At 52.0% G+C, this 15,545-nt stretch overlaps 2 protein-coding genes across 20 annotated transcripts in view; one reads left to right on the top strand and one right to left on the bottom strand.

Annotated features, from left to right (window-relative positions):
- Positions 1-76: 76 nt before the first annotated feature.
- Rhbdd3 (rhomboid domain containing 3) lies at positions 77-5,912 on the top strand. 8 transcript variants are annotated; one of them, XM_013071987.3, is made up of 7 exons: positions 77-320; positions 499-649; positions 2,449-2,641; positions 3,611-3,994; positions 4,974-5,136; positions 5,219-5,506; positions 5,589-5,912. In XM_013071987.3, exons 3-7 carry the CDS (start codon positions 2,494-2,496, stop codon positions 5,764-5,766), a joined length of 1,161 nt encoding a protein of 386 aa, XP_012927441.1. In that variant the 5' UTR covers positions 77-320; positions 499-649; positions 2,449-2,493; the 3' UTR covers positions 5,767-5,912. The 8 variants fall into 8 exon arrangements, with proteins under 8 accessions (XP_012927441.1, XP_004843452.1, XP_087054241.1 ...); XM_004843395.4 differs by lacking the exon at positions 499-649 and having other exon boundaries at positions 174-320; positions 2,452-2,641; XM_087198115.1 differs by lacking the exon at positions 499-649 and having other exon boundaries at positions 188-320.
- Positions 5,913-6,201: 289 nt separating this feature from the next.
- The window catches only part of Emid1 (EMI domain containing 1), a 46,817-nt gene continuing 37,473 nt past the window's right edge, over positions 6,202-15,545 (bottom strand). For 3 of the 12 annotated variants that reach the window (XM_087198110.1, XM_004843377.3, XM_004843376.3), the window contains 2 exons: positions 12,275-12,359; positions 6,202-7,012 (listed from right to left, as the gene is read on the bottom strand). In XM_087198110.1, coding sequence (XP_087054236.1) covers positions 6,885-7,012; positions 12,275-12,359 — 213 coding nt within the window. In that variant the 3' untranslated portion in view covers positions 6,202-6,884. Of the gene's footprint in view, positions 7,013-7,263; positions 7,513-11,278; positions 11,370-12,274; positions 12,360-15,545 lie in introns of those variants that run through there. The other 9 variants (XM_087198109.1, XM_004843375.3, XM_021257164.2 and 6 more) reach the window with 7 other exon arrangements.

Here is a 15,545-nt window from a genome sequence, read left to right as displayed (position 1 = left end):
AGGGATTCGCGAGGCTGGGTCGTTCCGAATGGTTACGTCCGCCAGCTCTAGGGACCGTCTCTGAAGAGTCTGCCCTGGAGGAGAACGGAGGCCGGCGGGAGGGCTGGGGGAAGGGATCAGGGCCTAGAACAACTGCTGACTAATAGGCGGGCACCGGGGGTGGCGGTGGCGGTGGGGGTGGGGTTGCGCGCCTGCTGGTCGGCCAGGGTCACACGCCCGGGTGTGCGCGCAGTGGGTCTGGGGCACCTTGGTGTTCGACCCGAGGATTCCCAGCGGGGGGCCCCCCCGGCCTTCCGGGGTGGTGGTGGGCATGCTCCGCAGTGAGTACCTCGGACGCGTGCCCGGGCCGGCGGGGGTTGGGGCCTTAGGCCTGTCGGTTGGGTGGGAGGCCCTGAACGCCGTGCCCGGCCCCGAGGACTCACCCCCACCCCACCCCTTAACGGTCAGGCTTGAGAAAGCCCTTTAATCACCTCTCGTCCTATATCCTTGTTTTAACAGCAGTGGAAACTGAGGCCCAAGAAAATTGAGTACTTTTCCCAAAGTCACAAAGCTGAGTTCGACCTAGACCTCGAAGGCTCCCCTCCCCCTCCATCCCGAAGAGTCTTCCCGTCCTTGACTTCCTATTCTGTACTCCTGGCTCCCCAGCGAGGTAGGCAGGGCTTGATGGTGCACAGCTCCATTTTATAAATCCAGAGGGCTCAAGGCATAGTTACGAGGCCCTGGGCAAATCCTTCACCCTTGCTAAGGTGCATGGGGTGGGAGTGGGAGTGATTATGAGGTTGCAAGAGGAAGCATGCAGTGGGTGTCTTGGCCCCAGGCAAGGTTGGTATCTGCCCACTTTGCTGAACCTCAGCTCAGCTGCATAAGTGGGTGCAAGGGCCCAGTGAAGGGCAGGGCTCACCCCAGCTTCCTGAGCTGGACCAAGAGCAGTGTCTTTCAGTGAACACATAAAAATCACTGGCTGTGTACTGGGGAATTTGGCAATAAAAGGAGTGCCCCTTCCCCATAAACTCAGACCACCTGCCAACTGAAACAGGCCAACTGTGCTCAAAAGACCAGATCTATGATGTGGGAAGGGGAGAGGAAGAGGACATTTGAGCTGGGCTTCAAAGAATGAGTAGGTGTTTGTCTGCCGGAGAGATGGAGAAGGACCTTGTAGGCAGAGGAGATGTCCACATTTTTTTCTGCAGGAAACAGGCAGATACATACAGGAAGCCTTTGGGATAGAAATGGCTTTATTTTGCTGGGACCCTGCTTTCTGCCCTGAATCAGCTCAGCAGGAGCTCTGGGACAAAGAGGCCTGGCCAGGGCTGAAGGGGCTACAGGCTGGATGTGAATTGAAGGAGGAGCACAGAGGAGGAACAGCCTAGCTTTGTGGGCAGGGAATGGCCACGTTGGGGGCCAGAGCTTCAACCAGCTAGTCTTGAGCAGCCATCTTGAGGCTTTCTCTTGGTGAGTGGGTCAGGTGATGGCCACAAATACCTCTCACGGTCAGTGGGGTGGTTACACTTTCTTGAGCAGGAGCTGTGGGCTGGGGCCTGCTTTGGCCTATTCCTTTTTCTCATCCTATGAGGAAAAGATTTTCTCAGTTCACTGATGAGAAAGGAGAGGCTTAGAGTTTGAGAACCTGCTTAGGGACATACAGCAGAAAGAGGAAGAGCAAATACTAGAACTTTATTGTGAAAAGGGAGGCTAAGGCCAGGGGGACTATGCTTAAGGCTGAGGAGGAAGATGCTCAGATGTGGGACCCCTGCTGCCCCTCTTTCTAGCCCTTTTACCCCATCCCCTCTCCAATCTGCTTGCCTATTGGTTGGTCTTGGCACCTTGCTCTAGGGCAACTGAGGCCACTGGGACTCTAAAGCTGAGCACAGTGGCAGGGAGGAAGTGGAGGGTGGCAGCCTAAGGGAAGGGAGAAACAGAAGGTGCCTAGAGATGGCTCTGAATTGGCCCTAGGGCAATGATGGTGAAACTTTTAGAGACCTAGTACCCAAACTGCAACCCAAAACCTAATTATTTATCGCAGAGTGCCAACACTGCAATTAAACCTGAATACTGAGGTTTTAGTTTAGAGAAAGCAACTCACTTTTGGCTCGCATGCAGACAGAGAGCACTCTGCGTGCCTGCTGTGGCACGTATGCAATTGGTTTGCCACCACTGCCCTAGGGGGTTGTACCCATTTTCAGTAGCCCAGGGCCCCAGTTCAACTTTTCTGGCCCTACACCTCCTATCTGAGACCTTTCTTCAGGGTCAGTCTGGACTCAGGACTCAATGCCTGTGCTATTCCCATCCTCACAATGGGCAGATGGCTAATGGTTGGTTCTAACCACTGTGGCTGAGCTGTCTCTCCAGCCTGCTTCTACTTCTGTAAAATGAGGCTGTTGGTAAAGTAGCTGAGGGAGTCAATGAGATAAAGCTACAATAATAACTGTTGGTGTTTTCTTTCACCAGCAGCACACAGTCCCCGGACCACCCTTGACCATCCTCAATCAAACCATGCATGCCAGGGATCCCCCTGGCCTACTCTTCCCAGCGCTGCCTCTTGCCTCCTCTGTCTTAATGCTGCTGATGACTAGCCTGTGGCTGTTGGGAGCCGGCCCCAGCCTCACCTTGGCCCCGGAGCTGCTGCTGGACCCCTGGCAGGGTGAGGGCCAGCCTCATAGACCTTGGAGGAGACTGGAGACTTGTAGGGCCCAACACTAGTTGATAGAAGCAGCATATACTCTGCAGTGGTCAAGCAGGGATGAGACCCAATGCCTGGGGGGGTGGTAATAGGGGAGTCAGCCTTAGAAATGATCATAGGGAGTTCATCCACAGCCATGAAGGACCTAGCAGATGGCCCAGTAGAGTGGAGAGGGAACCTGTGGGAAGTTTTGTGGTTTTTTTCCTTTTTTTGGTAGTACTGGGGGTTGAACTCAGGCCCTTCACAATGAGTTACATCCCCAGCCTTTGAACATTTTTAAAAATTTTGAGACAGGGTCTTGCTAAGTTTCCCGGGCTGGGTTGGAACTTGCAATCCTGCCTCAGCCTCCCAGAGTGCTGGGATTACGACTGTGCCACGAGGCATGGCTAGCACTTCTGACACCCTTCCTTTGACATAAAAAGTGAAGCTAAAATAGGCTTTCAGCTAAGTAAGAGGACAGGGAAGGGGTGCTGGGGGTTTGAGGAGTGACCCCAGATGAACTCCTGTTTCCCAATAACTGCTCCAATTTACATTTTAGGAACTCAAATGATGCTCAGAGAGATCCAGGGATTTGTTTAAAGTCACAAAGTTGGGGGAGTGAGGGACTCCGGGAGTGATGCAGGCAGTCTCATCAGAGCTTGCATTCTTACCCAGGTGTGAGGGATTTGGTTAATATGAATGCAGCACACCTTCACTATCTCTGGGGCAGAGTGAAAGCTTAGCAGTTAGTGAGAAGACTGAGTGATGGATCCCATAAACACAGCAGAGGGGTAACCACAGTGTTTGGAACCCCCTGGTCCCCTCTACCAGTCATGCACTGGCAGTGGGCACATTGCCTCCTGGTGGGGGAGGTTTGCTCAGCTGGTGTCCCTGGTGGGTAATGATAGCCCTGCTTCCCAACCTGGTACATGAACCCCTTTTCTCTCCCAGTACACCGGCTGCTGACCCATGTCTTAGGCCACGTCACCCTGCCAGGCCTGCTCCTGAGCCTGCTGCTGCTGCCCACTCTGGGCTGGTGGCAGGAGCGCCACCTGGGTACCCTGCAATTCCTTCATGCCTCCACTCTGCTCTCCCTGGCCACTGGGCTGCTGGCAGTGCTGCTGGCAGGCCTTGGTGTGTCTAGTGAGGGTGGTAGCTCTGGATACATGCCAGTCCATCTGGCCATGCTGGCAGGGCAGGGTCACTGCCCTCGATGGTTTTGGGGGGTGCTGCCACCAAGGCTGTTGCCCTGGCTGCTGCTTGCCTTGACTCCATTGCTCTGTTCTGAGCCACCCTTCCTGCAGCTCCTTTGTGGCCTCCTTGCTGGCCTGGCCTGTATCCTTTGCTGGAGCCTCGAGCCTACATAGCCTTGTGGGTTCTGTGGCAGGGCCCCTTGGATGTCTGGGAAGGAAGTGGCACAGGAACATCAGGCCCCCACAGTGCCAGGTGGTTGTGCACACACATAACAGGAGCAACTCTTGAGTGAGGACTGGGGTGTCGTGACCAGGTGGAAGTGCCATTTTCTTTCTTTTTTTTTTTTTTTGGTACTGAGGATCAAACTCGGGACCTTGCACTTGCAGGGCAGGTGCCGGAACCACTGAGCTAAATTCCTGGCCCACCATTTTCAATTTAAAGCACTCCTTGAGGAGTCTGGGAGGGCTGAGGAAGCACTAATCTGGGCCCTGCCATAATCTGAACTGAGCCATGAAAGAAAAGGTTTGGGTGGAGGGAAGTGGGACGGACCATGGACCAAGCACAGAAAGTGCAAAGGATTCTTTGGGAATTGAGAGGACAACCTATGGCCTGTTGTACAGATGCCTAAAACATGGGGATTTGCTCCAGTGATGTTTAATACTGGTTGGGGAAAGCAGTGTCACCAGGGAGAACAGGCTGACCCCTTGCAGTATTCCAGGAGAGGAATCTGTTTCTGACTGAGGGTACCAGCTGGCCAGGCCTGTGTGAATGGGGAGCATGCTGGTCTGGTGGAGGGCAGGAGGTGGTCAACAGGACTTTTCCTGGAAGTCAGAGACCTGAGCAGACACACAGCCCTGAGAACAGAGCAGGTCAGGGTGGCTGAGGGTGGAAAGAGCCAGATTTTGATGGGGAGGCACATGTGGCTCTTCCTCTTTGGTCAAGTAGCTTCAGGCCGGTTCCCTTTTTCTGAGCCTCGGGTGATGACCCTTTCCTTTAGGGCTTGAGTGAGATACAAGGGAATGCCTAGCACACACTTGGCAAGGGGCCTGGTATGTGGAGCTGGCCAGCCCCTGACTAGTTTCAGTTTTCCTTGACCAGCTGCCCTGCCTTGGGCAGACAGATACCACTGGGGTCTTCCAGTGGTTGGAGCTCTCAGAGCAGCGACTACTGATGTTGCAGGAGGGCATCTTGTGCCGGACCCTGGCCCGGTGGTGGCCACTGAGGCTCCTTCCCACCCCAGGCAGCCTGGCTGAACTGCCTGTCACCCATCCCTCTGGAGTGAGGTGAGGGGGATGCGTGGCCCAAGCACTGGTGGTGGAAGCCCCGGAGGTGGCTGGCAGTCACACCTTCCTTCCATCCCTGCAGGTCTGCTGTCCCTGGCCCTCCTTACCTGGCTTTCCCTACCCCCTGGTCCCACAGTGAACGTCCAGCAAGGGTCCCACCAGGCCTGGAGCCTGGGCAGCTGACCTGGGAGGGTTCCTCAGAGATGGACCTGGAGTGGCCCAGGTCCACCTTTGCTCCAGGGACCTCACTGTGGATGGCCTTGGACGAGCAGATGCTGCAGGAGGGGATTCAGGCCTCACTCTTGGATGGGCCAGTCCCAGGGCCCCAGGGCCCATTGTGGCTCCCTAAGTCCTCCGTTTCTTCTCTGCGGTAAGGTAGGGTGGGCGGGGATGGTGCCCCTGGTGTGGAGGCTGCCGTGGTCCTGACACTCCTGTTTCATACAACCTCACAGGCTGCAGCAACTGGAGCGCATGGGTTTCCCCACAGAGCAAGCTGTGGTGGCACTGGCAGCTACAGGCCATGTGGAAGGTGCTGTGTCCCTGCTGGTTGGAGGGCAGGTGGACACAAAGGCCTTGGTGACTGAAGGGAAGTGGGTACCTGCCCACCCAAAGGGTCCTGGGGCCCCCTAGCAGAGGGTAAGGGCACAGGCCCTGCCTGAGGGCAGATAGCCTGAGCCCCTCTTCTACCCAAGGCCATAGTGGGTACAGGGCATCTCCCCACCCCACTGGCATGCTGTCTTGGTACTTGTTTAGAGTAAAAACCAGTTTGTTTTACAGCCTGGACTCCTTGGACGTATTTCTGACTTCTGTGTTGGCATTGGGGATGAATGAATGAGTAGTGAATGAATGACCACTTGTGGGAAAGCACTCCTTCATGTCGAGACACCAGGCTTTTGCTCTACAGCCTCTTCCACAGGAAGCTGTGTCCTCTAGGGCTGGGCTGGACTCTCCAAGGTGCATGCTCCATCATTTGTTTCCAACCGATGTCTACCCATCCTTGGGCCTCAGCTTAGAGAGACTCTTCTGGGCTGCCCCAGTCTAAGAACACAGTGAGACCACACTGGGTGGAACTTAGGTAGGGGCCTTTATTGGCCAATACAGATCTACCTCCCAGTGTCTGTCACACACTTCAGGCAGCCTCTTCTCCATGTCCCCACCCCTGACCTGGGACACTAAGGAGGGATTAGAGGCTTGAGGGGCAGAACTAAGACAAGAACCCTCTCACCGTTGTCAGAAATTAGGTGGCCCAGTCTTGGGGGTGGGAACCCAGCACCAGAAAACAAGGAGAGGAGGTTGTGCAGGGGGGCTCTCCAAAGTTTGCCTGAGGAGGAGGACAGAGACTGCCCCCACCCCCAGCATCCCTGCACATACTGAGGGTGGGGCAGAGCTCTGCTCTTGGCTTCTGCAGTGCCTCTCAGCTGGGATGCTGATGAGACAAGAAGCCTTGTACCGCTACCCTCTTTGAAGGCCTGTATCACCCCATTTTGCAGAGGGAAAGAAAGACTCAGGCCCGAGTGGGCTGAGTAAGCCTGTCTAGGTTGTCACCTCTCTCTCAATCCCTAGTCTATGATGGGTTTCAGGTATGTACAGGTGTCAGGACTGAGACCTGCCTACCCCTAAGGCCTAAATGGCAGAGGGACCCTGAGGACATTAATAAATAGGAACTGGTGATCCCTGGAAGCAGCTGGCCAAGTCCAGGCTGGAAAGGGAAGCCTGGCATGGTCCACCCTGAGGGGCCACCACTGCCCTCAGCCTCTCTCATTCCGGCTCCTAGGCTCGATGATCCGGTAGTTGGCTGTGTGTCCTCCCCTCTTGCCCCGAAGGAGGCCGGGGCCGCCCATGCCACCAGGGCCTGCCCCAGACCCCAGTTCTGGCTCTGTTGGAAGGAATGAGAAGGAGAGAGGCAGTGTTAGGAAGTCCATATGGGGTGCCCACCTCCTCCTGGCTCTCTGGCAGGGGGCAGGACAGCAGTGTACCCTGGCACCTGGGAGGCAGAGCTTCAGGAAAAAAGGGCATCTGCAGGCTGGTTACTACCTTCCTTCGGGACTTCTGAGTCCCCCAACCCAATGAGAATACTCAGGGCCTCTATTTGATTCCTGCTTTCTCAAGCAAGGATAACCAGGGAAACCATGTTTACATGAGATGTTCAACACGTAGCAAATACTCCATTCAAAGTTCACTTCTTTTTTTGGTACCAGGGATTGAACTCAAGACCTTGCGCTTGCAAGGCAGGCAGTGGCACCACTGAGCTAAATTCCCGTTCCATGAAAGTTCAGTTCTTAACCAGGCACGGTGGTATATGACAGTAATCTCAGTTCCCTTCAAGGCTGAGGCAGGAAGATCAAAAATTTGAGACCAGTCTGGGCAACTTAAACCCTGTTTCAAAAAAAGAAAAAAAATTTGTTTAGAGGGCTGAGGACGTAGTTCCATAGTAGAGCACTTGCCTAGATTGTGTTCAATCCCCAGCACTGCAAAAACAAACAAACACAACAAAAATCATCTCATTTCATTGGAAACAGATTTACTGCGTCTGTCCCTCTTTCCTTGGGCTAGAGCACCAGTTTGGGGAAAGGGCCTAGGAAGAGGCCAGGCTCTGCCCCGACCTACTGTGCAGTTTTGGGCATGTTGGACCCCTGTCAGGACCTCAGTTGACTTATGTCTAAAATCAGGGATATTTCCAGAGAGATTCTGAGGGCCAGGCAGCTCTAACAATGAAGTCAGTTCCAATGGGACTATGGTGATATGCTCCAATCTGGAGTGAAATAATAACCGGCATTTTTGCCACTGGAAAAGTCCTGCTTATCCTCCCAAACCCAGAGTGGGAGCTATGTTCTTTAGGAAGCCTTCCGAAACTATTATCTCAGTCCCTCCCAGAGTTAAATGAGCAGGTCAGGCAGGGCAGGATACGCTGTTTTGGGCTGGAGATTTAGCTCAGTGGTTCCAGCACCTGCCTCAAAAGTGCAAGGTCCCAAGTTTAATCCCCGGTACCAAAAAAAAAAGGATAGGCTGTTTTTCTACTCAGGGGAGACCCCCATGATGGAGGACTTGGCTGAGCCTCTAGGGCCATTTCTAGGAGAGATGTTTGGGCTCTGCTGAGCACCAGGTTCTCACTGAGGGCAGTGCCAGGGAGAGGGATGCACCTCATAACACTTAAATGCTGAGCCTATGGACCTCTGGCCTGAGAATGGGGACATGGAGCAGGCAGGTATGTGTAGTCATGAAGGATATTTCATGCGCAATGAGGGAGCATGGGAGATGATGGCATAGAGGACCAGCTTCTGTGTCAACTAGGGTCAAGTCCTGGCCCTACCACGTTCAAGTTAGGTGGCCTTGGGCAGTCCACACACCTTGGAGGCTCATCTGGAACATCGAGATAATACTCTTGCCTTGTCACACCTTTGCCATAAATGGGTTTAATGTTACCAGGAGTGGAAAGTAGTTTTTACAGTAAATCCTGGATTATTAAGGTTACTAGGTTGGTGTGGCTTTGACCCAGGTCTCCTGTAGGTCTGGTCACTATGAGTCAATCATGATATGAACAACTCTGGGGCCTTGGTTTTCCCAAGCCCTACTCAGTGCCTGGCCAGGCAGAGGTCTCAGCAAACCTCTGCTGGAGGAGTCAAAGGAGCCAGCACTAGAGAGGACAGACCTAGGGTGGACCCCTGTGTCTTACTGTCACTATCCCTGTGACCCTGAGGTCTTGTGAGGTCTCTGATCTGTTTCTTCATCTTTAAAATGGGTGTTGCTCACCTGACAAGCTTGTGTTTTGTTTTTTGAGACAGGGTCTCGCTATGTAGCTCAGGCTGGCCTCAACTCATGGCGATCCTTCAGCCTCACCCTCCTAAGTGCTGGGATTACAGGTGTGCAGCACCATGCCTGGGTTTTTTTAAAGCTCATTTTAAGGACTGGAAATGATTATGTCCCCCAGCCCAGGTGGCCCACAGAGGTGGTAGCTGTTACTGTCATCATTATCACCAGCAGCAGGGCCACGGATTTTGCTCAGTGGCACTGTGCCTGCCTTGAAAGTGTAAGGTTCTGAGTTTGATCCCTGGTACCAGAAAAAAAAAAATCTACTTATCAGAAGCAGCATTTGGTGCTGGGGATTGAACCTAGATTCTCACACACAGTCTGTGTTGATTATAACCTAAACACGAGCATCAACTTTTTTTTTTTTTTTGGTGGTGGTGGTGCTGAGGATTGAAGCCAAAGGCTATGTATGCTAGGCAAGTGCTCTACTACGCTACTATCCCCAGTCTTTTAAAAATTTTATTTGGAGGCTAGGTTTGACTAAATTGCCCAGGCAATTGTGATCCTCCTACCTCAGCCTCTCAAGTAGCTAGGATTACAGGTGTGAACCACCATGCCCGGTGCCATCTGGGTCTTTAGGTAGCACCTGTTGAGTATGCTGGGCTAATACAGAGGGTTCCAATCCATTCTCTGTTCCCCTCCTCCTGTACCTCTTCCCCTAGGGCCCAACCCCTGCTGGCTTGAAGGGCCATTCTCCTGGGTGTGTGGTCACTGAAGGGGGAACAGGCCTTCTCAGGTGCCTGGCACTTCCTCCCTCGGCTGTCAAAGGGAGAGCTGGCTGAAGGCAGGCAGGCCAGGCCAGATCTTGGGCTGCAGTGGCACAAACATGTCCTTATTAGCTCTTGCCCCAGTCCTCTTCAGAGGTAGTAGGGGACACCTAAGAAGTGGGGGTTTCATACTTTGTTCCCAAGAGTCCCCTGGGTTCCTTGGAGCATCTCCACTCCTGTATCTCCACTGAGGCCTCAGCCTCATTTCCTAACGAGGAGACAGGGCTTCCCTAGCTCCTCAAGTGACCAGATGAGGGCAAGGGAGGTCTGGGAGGTAGTCCTGATGTCTCCAAAAGTTAGAGAAGTCAGGTGGCTTGTGGGGGGCACTTTGTCAACAGACCACACACACTTTCCAACCTAGGCCTTTGGCCTTTTGAGGCTGCCAGGATTGTCCCTTCCACCTTCTCTACCTGGCATACCCATGAATCTTTCATGACCCAATGCAAGTGTCCCCACTTGCAAGAAGTTGTCCCCGACATTCAGTGCGAAGTGATAGTTTCCTCACCCACGTACTTGGGTGCTCTCTTTCCCCAAACCTCTATAGATATTGAGGATTCCCTGCCACTGATGGGTAGCTCCCCAAGGCAGAGCCCCAGTTGCTCTGTAAGGCCGCAGCACCCACCCCAGCCTGGCATTCGGCACATGTGCCATATGATTTTGCTGAATGAAGGAGGCTTGGCTTTAACCTTGACCCTCCCTCCTTCTCTTAGTTTCTTCCGAGGTTGGACATGATGTCAAGGCCTGTATCCAATGTGTTCATGAACTGTGAGATGGAGTGACTAGAAGTAGGCAAAGAGCAGCTGGGGACCTCTTAGTGGGTTGGTGAGGAACAGCCAAGCCCTGAGGGCAGTCAATCCCTTCCTCTCCCCAGTGCCAGCTATGGGCTCTGGTTTTAGGGGGAGAGATGTCCTCAGCCTCATCTCCAGGACAGGGAGGGGTACTGCCTTCCTGGAATCTTACCTTCTCCCATGTCACCCCAACCTGCCTTCTAGAACCTTCTCAGTTTGGAGCCTGTCAGATTCTCCAGCCTTGGCTCTCACCTTTCAGCAACACTGAGGAACAAGTCCTCTAGGCTCTCTCTGCTCTCTTGGCCTTTGCTCTTCCTCTGCCTGTTCACTCTTCCCTGATCCTTGCCCTTCAGGTGTCCACTGAGACATCACTTCTTCCAGGAAGCCCTCACCACCCCCACACAGATCTGAGGCAGAAGCACTTCTGTGTTCTCCCAGGTGCCTGTACTCACTCCACCATGGGATATCTCACCTTACGCTCCATTGCCAATGCCAGGGCTCTCCCTGGCCCCCAGCCCCCTACACTCCACGCGGGCGGGACTCTGTCTAATGTGTTGGAGCCAGTGCCAGCAGGTGCCTGACACAGAGCAGATGCTCCTTCACTGCAGCACTAGTTACCAGAGCCTTCTCTGTGCCAGTCACCATCTTCTGGATGGATGGAAGGATGAAGAATGAATGTCTGCTGGCCAAGTCAAGCATTGGGAGGTGCCTCCTGCATGCCCGGGCCCTGCCCAGGCCCTTCCTGGAAGGGTTGCCCCTGCCTGCCCGCCCTGCCATTACCTGGCCAGATGATGGCTTCCAGCAGGGTGACCCGTCTGGCCAGGAGCTCCAGCTGAGCCTGCTGCTGCAGGAAGCTCTGTAAGCTAGGAGCCTGATGGGAGATTGAGAAGAGCAGACGGTGCGAGTCTGGCCTCCGAGGGCTGGGCCGGGGAGCTGAGGTAGGGATGGGGGGTAGGTGACGGGACCTCTGTCTCCCCTCTTAAGGTGGGGTCAGGACTTGCCTGGTTCCTCAAGTGACCAGCTAGGTGGGGAATTTCTAGAGAATACCGGATTGAGTGTCTGGCTCTCCTGACCCCCTAAAGGGACCTGCAGGGCAGATTAGGAGGACTAAAGTGGAAGCTGCTATGGGGATACCAAGGGCCAGGAGGGATTATGGGGGAAAATGATCAGACCTGGTAGATGGTGAATTACCCAGATTTCCCTGAGGTCCAAACCTGGTTCTGTCATACCCAGGCCCCTGCATTTCTGGAGTCTAGTTCCGTGACTGATTGTCCTGTGGGTCTGCAGCCTGGTTCTGTCACCCCTGATTTCTCTAGAGCTAAAGACTATGAATCTAGATCCATTACCCATATTCCTCATGTGGTCTTGGGCTCCAACTCTATTACCCCATGATCCCTTGCACTGCTGAAGTTTGGCTCTGTTACCCACAAGCCCTTGCTGATCTGGAGTTTGGTTTCCGTTGTCTATAATTTTTTCCAAACTCAAAAGCTGTCATCTTTGGTTCCGTGCAGGCCTGAAAAACCATGTCATTCACAATACCTAGAGGCCCAGGTCTGACCCCTGGGGTAGGGGCTGCATTTCTAGGGCCTTCACCTGTGCAGGAGACTACTGGTCATTGAAAGATGAATGGTTTTGGCCTCTCAGTCCACACCTGCTTGGCACAGGTACTTTCTCCAGCCTCATGACTGGGCCTGGGCCAGTTGTTCCCCAGGAGGGTTTGGGGAAGGCTGGCAGGCAGGGGCTGGGCTGTCTGTCCGTCTGTCTGTCTCTACTCACCATAGAGCCCAATCATTGTTTCCAAGATTAAAACCCTCTCAGCTAAAATCTTCAAAGCCTCGCGTAGTTGGTGCAACCCCTCCCCCTGTGGAGGAAAGAGACAGATGCAGCCGTGATGGGGGCAGGGGAGGGGGCCCTGCAAAGCCTGTTGGTGGCCCATGCCCCACCCGGGACATGCACCTGCAAGCCCATACCACCTGCCACAGCCCAGGGCCCATGGACAGCCAGAACAAGACCAGGAGAAGACAGGAAAGGAACAAGGCAGGCAGAAGCAATCCCTGAAAGGCCCCTCAGAAAGACATCTGATCCCAGCTGGCTTTGGGCCAGGGGGATGCCAATCAGCAGGGGCAGAACTGCTGTCCCAGAGCCTGCCGTGGAGCCCACCCCATCCTCTCATCTCTGTTGCCCAACTCCAGCTGCTCTTGCATCACCTGTATGATTCCTACCACAGTCGTCTACTCTTGTTTACTTCCTATTTTTTAATTTCACTTTGTGTCTTAAATTACCAATTTAGCCTCATCATAATTAACTCTTATCAGTGAAATCAGGCTGGTTGCTGATATTTCTATTCACACCAAATTGAATATAAATAAAAATTGAAAATGTTTGAGGAACATTGCTGTTGGGGAATTGATGCTTAGAGTGCTGACAGACCTGTGGCTCTAAGCCAAGTGTGGTGGCACATGCCTATAATCCCAGCACTTGGAAGGTTGAGGCAGGAGGATTGCCAAGAGTTTGAGGCCATCCTGGGCTACACAGTGAGTTCGAGCCTAGCTTGAACTACATATCAAGACCCTATCTCAAAAAACAAAATGAAACAAAATAGACATCCCCATCCCCCCAAAAAACTTGTGACTCTGGTCCAGAGTCCCTTTCCAGAAAATAGTGCTCATACCTGCCAGGGCCATGAGAACAGCCCATATTCTGGCACATCTTGGTGCCCTGCCCTCAGTTCTATCCCCTAAGCAGTACTGGTCTGCACCTCTGCTTTTCAGGCTTACACCTCCCAGCTCTCAGGGATGTAGCAATGGGTCCTCAAAACTCCTCCTCCAGGGCCTCCTGGTTTTCAGGCTCCTCACCTCACAAGCAGAGCTAGCTGCTGTCAGAGACCTCAACAGCCAGGGATCAACTTGATTTCCTCCCAATCTGTCTGTCTTTTCCTTCTCCCGCATGGAGCCTTAGCATTCTCCATGCTTCCTCACTCCTTCCTCTTGCTTAGCTGAGAACAAAGGTATTTCCAGAATGTAGGTATCTCAATTTCAACAGAGACCAGGATGAGAACTATTCCAGTTCTGACAATGTCTAGAATTCTCTCTTGGAATCCTTTACTTGAACTATAAAGGGATGTCTAACATGCACATTGGTATAATTATAATCCAACATTTTAAAGTAGTGTTCTTCATAAAAACATCTAATCAACCAAGAGGCCTCCTAACATTTCCATTATGAGCAAGTTGCTTCCTGTGTTTGTTCCTTATCATCCAGCTGTCCTGTACAATCAAATAGATTGGGATATCCTCATGCCACCAAATGGCCATTTTATCCATTTCCCAGGGTCACAATGGGTTGCATGCCAATGTAACCCTCTTTAAGTATCACAGGAATAGGATCTAAAAATGGATGACCTGCAAAAATTTCATTAAGCCATTCTCAGCATGGACAATGGAATATTGGGATCCTGATGAGATACAATCCAGAGCACCACATCCACCACAAATGCTCCATCGAGTACTTAACCTGCACTGCATCACACCATGAAGAAATCTAGACTCGAGACATTCACTAAGAGACAAAGTCAGGCCAGGTGTGCTTGTGGATGCCTGTATTCAGCACTTGAGAGTTGAGACAGGAGGATCACCACAAGTTGAAGGCAAGCCTAGGCTATTTAGTGAGTTCAAGGCAAGTCTGGATACCTAGCAAGACCTTGTCTCAAAAACAAACAAACAAACAAACGAACCAAACAACAAAGAAGCAAAGCTAGGTGTGGTGGCGCACACCTATAGTTCCCAGTGCTCTCAAAGGCTGAGTCAGAAGGATTGTGAGTTTGGGCCTCTGCCTGGATAATTTAGAGATTTAGTGAGACACTGTCTCAAAATAAAAAACTGAAAGAAGAGCTGTGATGTAGTTCAGTGTGAAGGTCCTGGGTTTAATCTTCAGTACAGGGGAGAAAAGGTCAAGAAAAGAAGAAAGGGACAGAAAGTCTGTTCTCGACTAAGAGAGACCAGAGACATGACAACCAAATGCAACATGTCAACCTTAGTCAGAATTTGAATTAAAAAAAAAAAGAGCTTTTGGGATGGGGGTAAGCTCAGTGGTAAAGTGCTTGACTACCACGAGCCCTGGGTTTGATCCCCAGCACTGTGAAAGTAAACAAAATAAATGGATAAATAAAAAGAACTCTTTGGGGACAATTGGTAAAGCTGGTATGTAAGTTACACATTAAGTGGCATCATGTTACTTAACTAGTGTTAGTTTCTTAGCATGACAGTTGTATTACAGTTATTTGGGAGAATCTATATTATTTTAGATGCATGCTGAAGTTAGGGAAGATGTGGATGACATTTGCAGCTTACTTTCAGATGAATTAGAAAGAAAGATATACAAACACATAAAGAGAAAAAGAGTAAATGTGCAAAATACTATTAACTGGTTGACATAAAGGAAGGGCAGGTGGATGTCCATTATATAAGCATTTTGGTATATTTGAAAAATCTCAAAGTAAAAATCAAAAGGAGAGTATTAAAAAAAAAAAGCCCCTCCCAGAAGGATGGCTTGGTGTGTGCACTGGTGATACTTCTGGCCTGGTTTGCATCTGTGCTCTGGATCTAAGGGTCCAGGGCCTGTTGGAGACCCTCACTGGGCCATAACACAGACATGTCCCATTTTTCCAGGGACAAAACTCAGTGTGCTTGCTTTTCGTGGCTCTCTTTTACTATCTTAAATCTTTTTTTTTAACTATCTTCAATCTTCCTGACTCCTCACTCCCCTTCACACCCAAAGCAGCACCCAAGAGTCTCTTAGCTCCAAGAGTCTGCCCCTCCTGCTCTCACCCCCAGTTCCAGGGCCCCAGTCTCTCACAAAGATGACCACAGCAGCTTCCTGCCAAGGCTCTTTCTGCTTCTCCTATGCTTCCCGCCTCACTCAATCATTCTCCACCTGGCAATTAAAGAGCTATTTTGCAAACAAAATCAATTAAGTTGCTCTCCTCCATAGGAATACTTCCATGACTCCTCACTACCCACAGAACAAAATCCAAATTCCGTAATATGGC

Source organism: Heterocephalus glaber, unplaced genomic scaffold (genome assembly GCF_053883595.1).
Source record: "Heterocephalus glaber isolate CG9 unplaced genomic scaffold, H.glaber_assembly_v1.0 deba00001687, whole genome shotgun sequence".
Classification (NCBI taxonomy): Eukaryota; Metazoa; Chordata; class Mammalia; order Rodentia; family Bathyergidae; genus Heterocephalus; species Heterocephalus glaber.
Note: the sequence above shows the minus strand (reverse complement) of the source record. Positions and strands in the feature narration are given on the sequence as shown.

Coding starts and splice junctions, on each gene's coding strand:
- Rhbdd3 (XM_013071987.3), top strand. CDS start 2,494: ATGCATGCCAGGGATCCCCCTGGCCTACTCTTCCCAGCGCTGCCTCTT. Junction 5,137..5,218: donor ACCCATCCCTCTGGAGTGAG/GTGAGGGGGATG, acceptor CCATCCCTGCAG/GTCTGCTGTCCCTGGCCCTC. Junction 5,507..5,588: donor TCCTCCGTTTCTTCTCTGCG/GTAAGGTAGGGT, acceptor ACAACCTCACAG/GCTGCAGCAACTGGAGCGCA.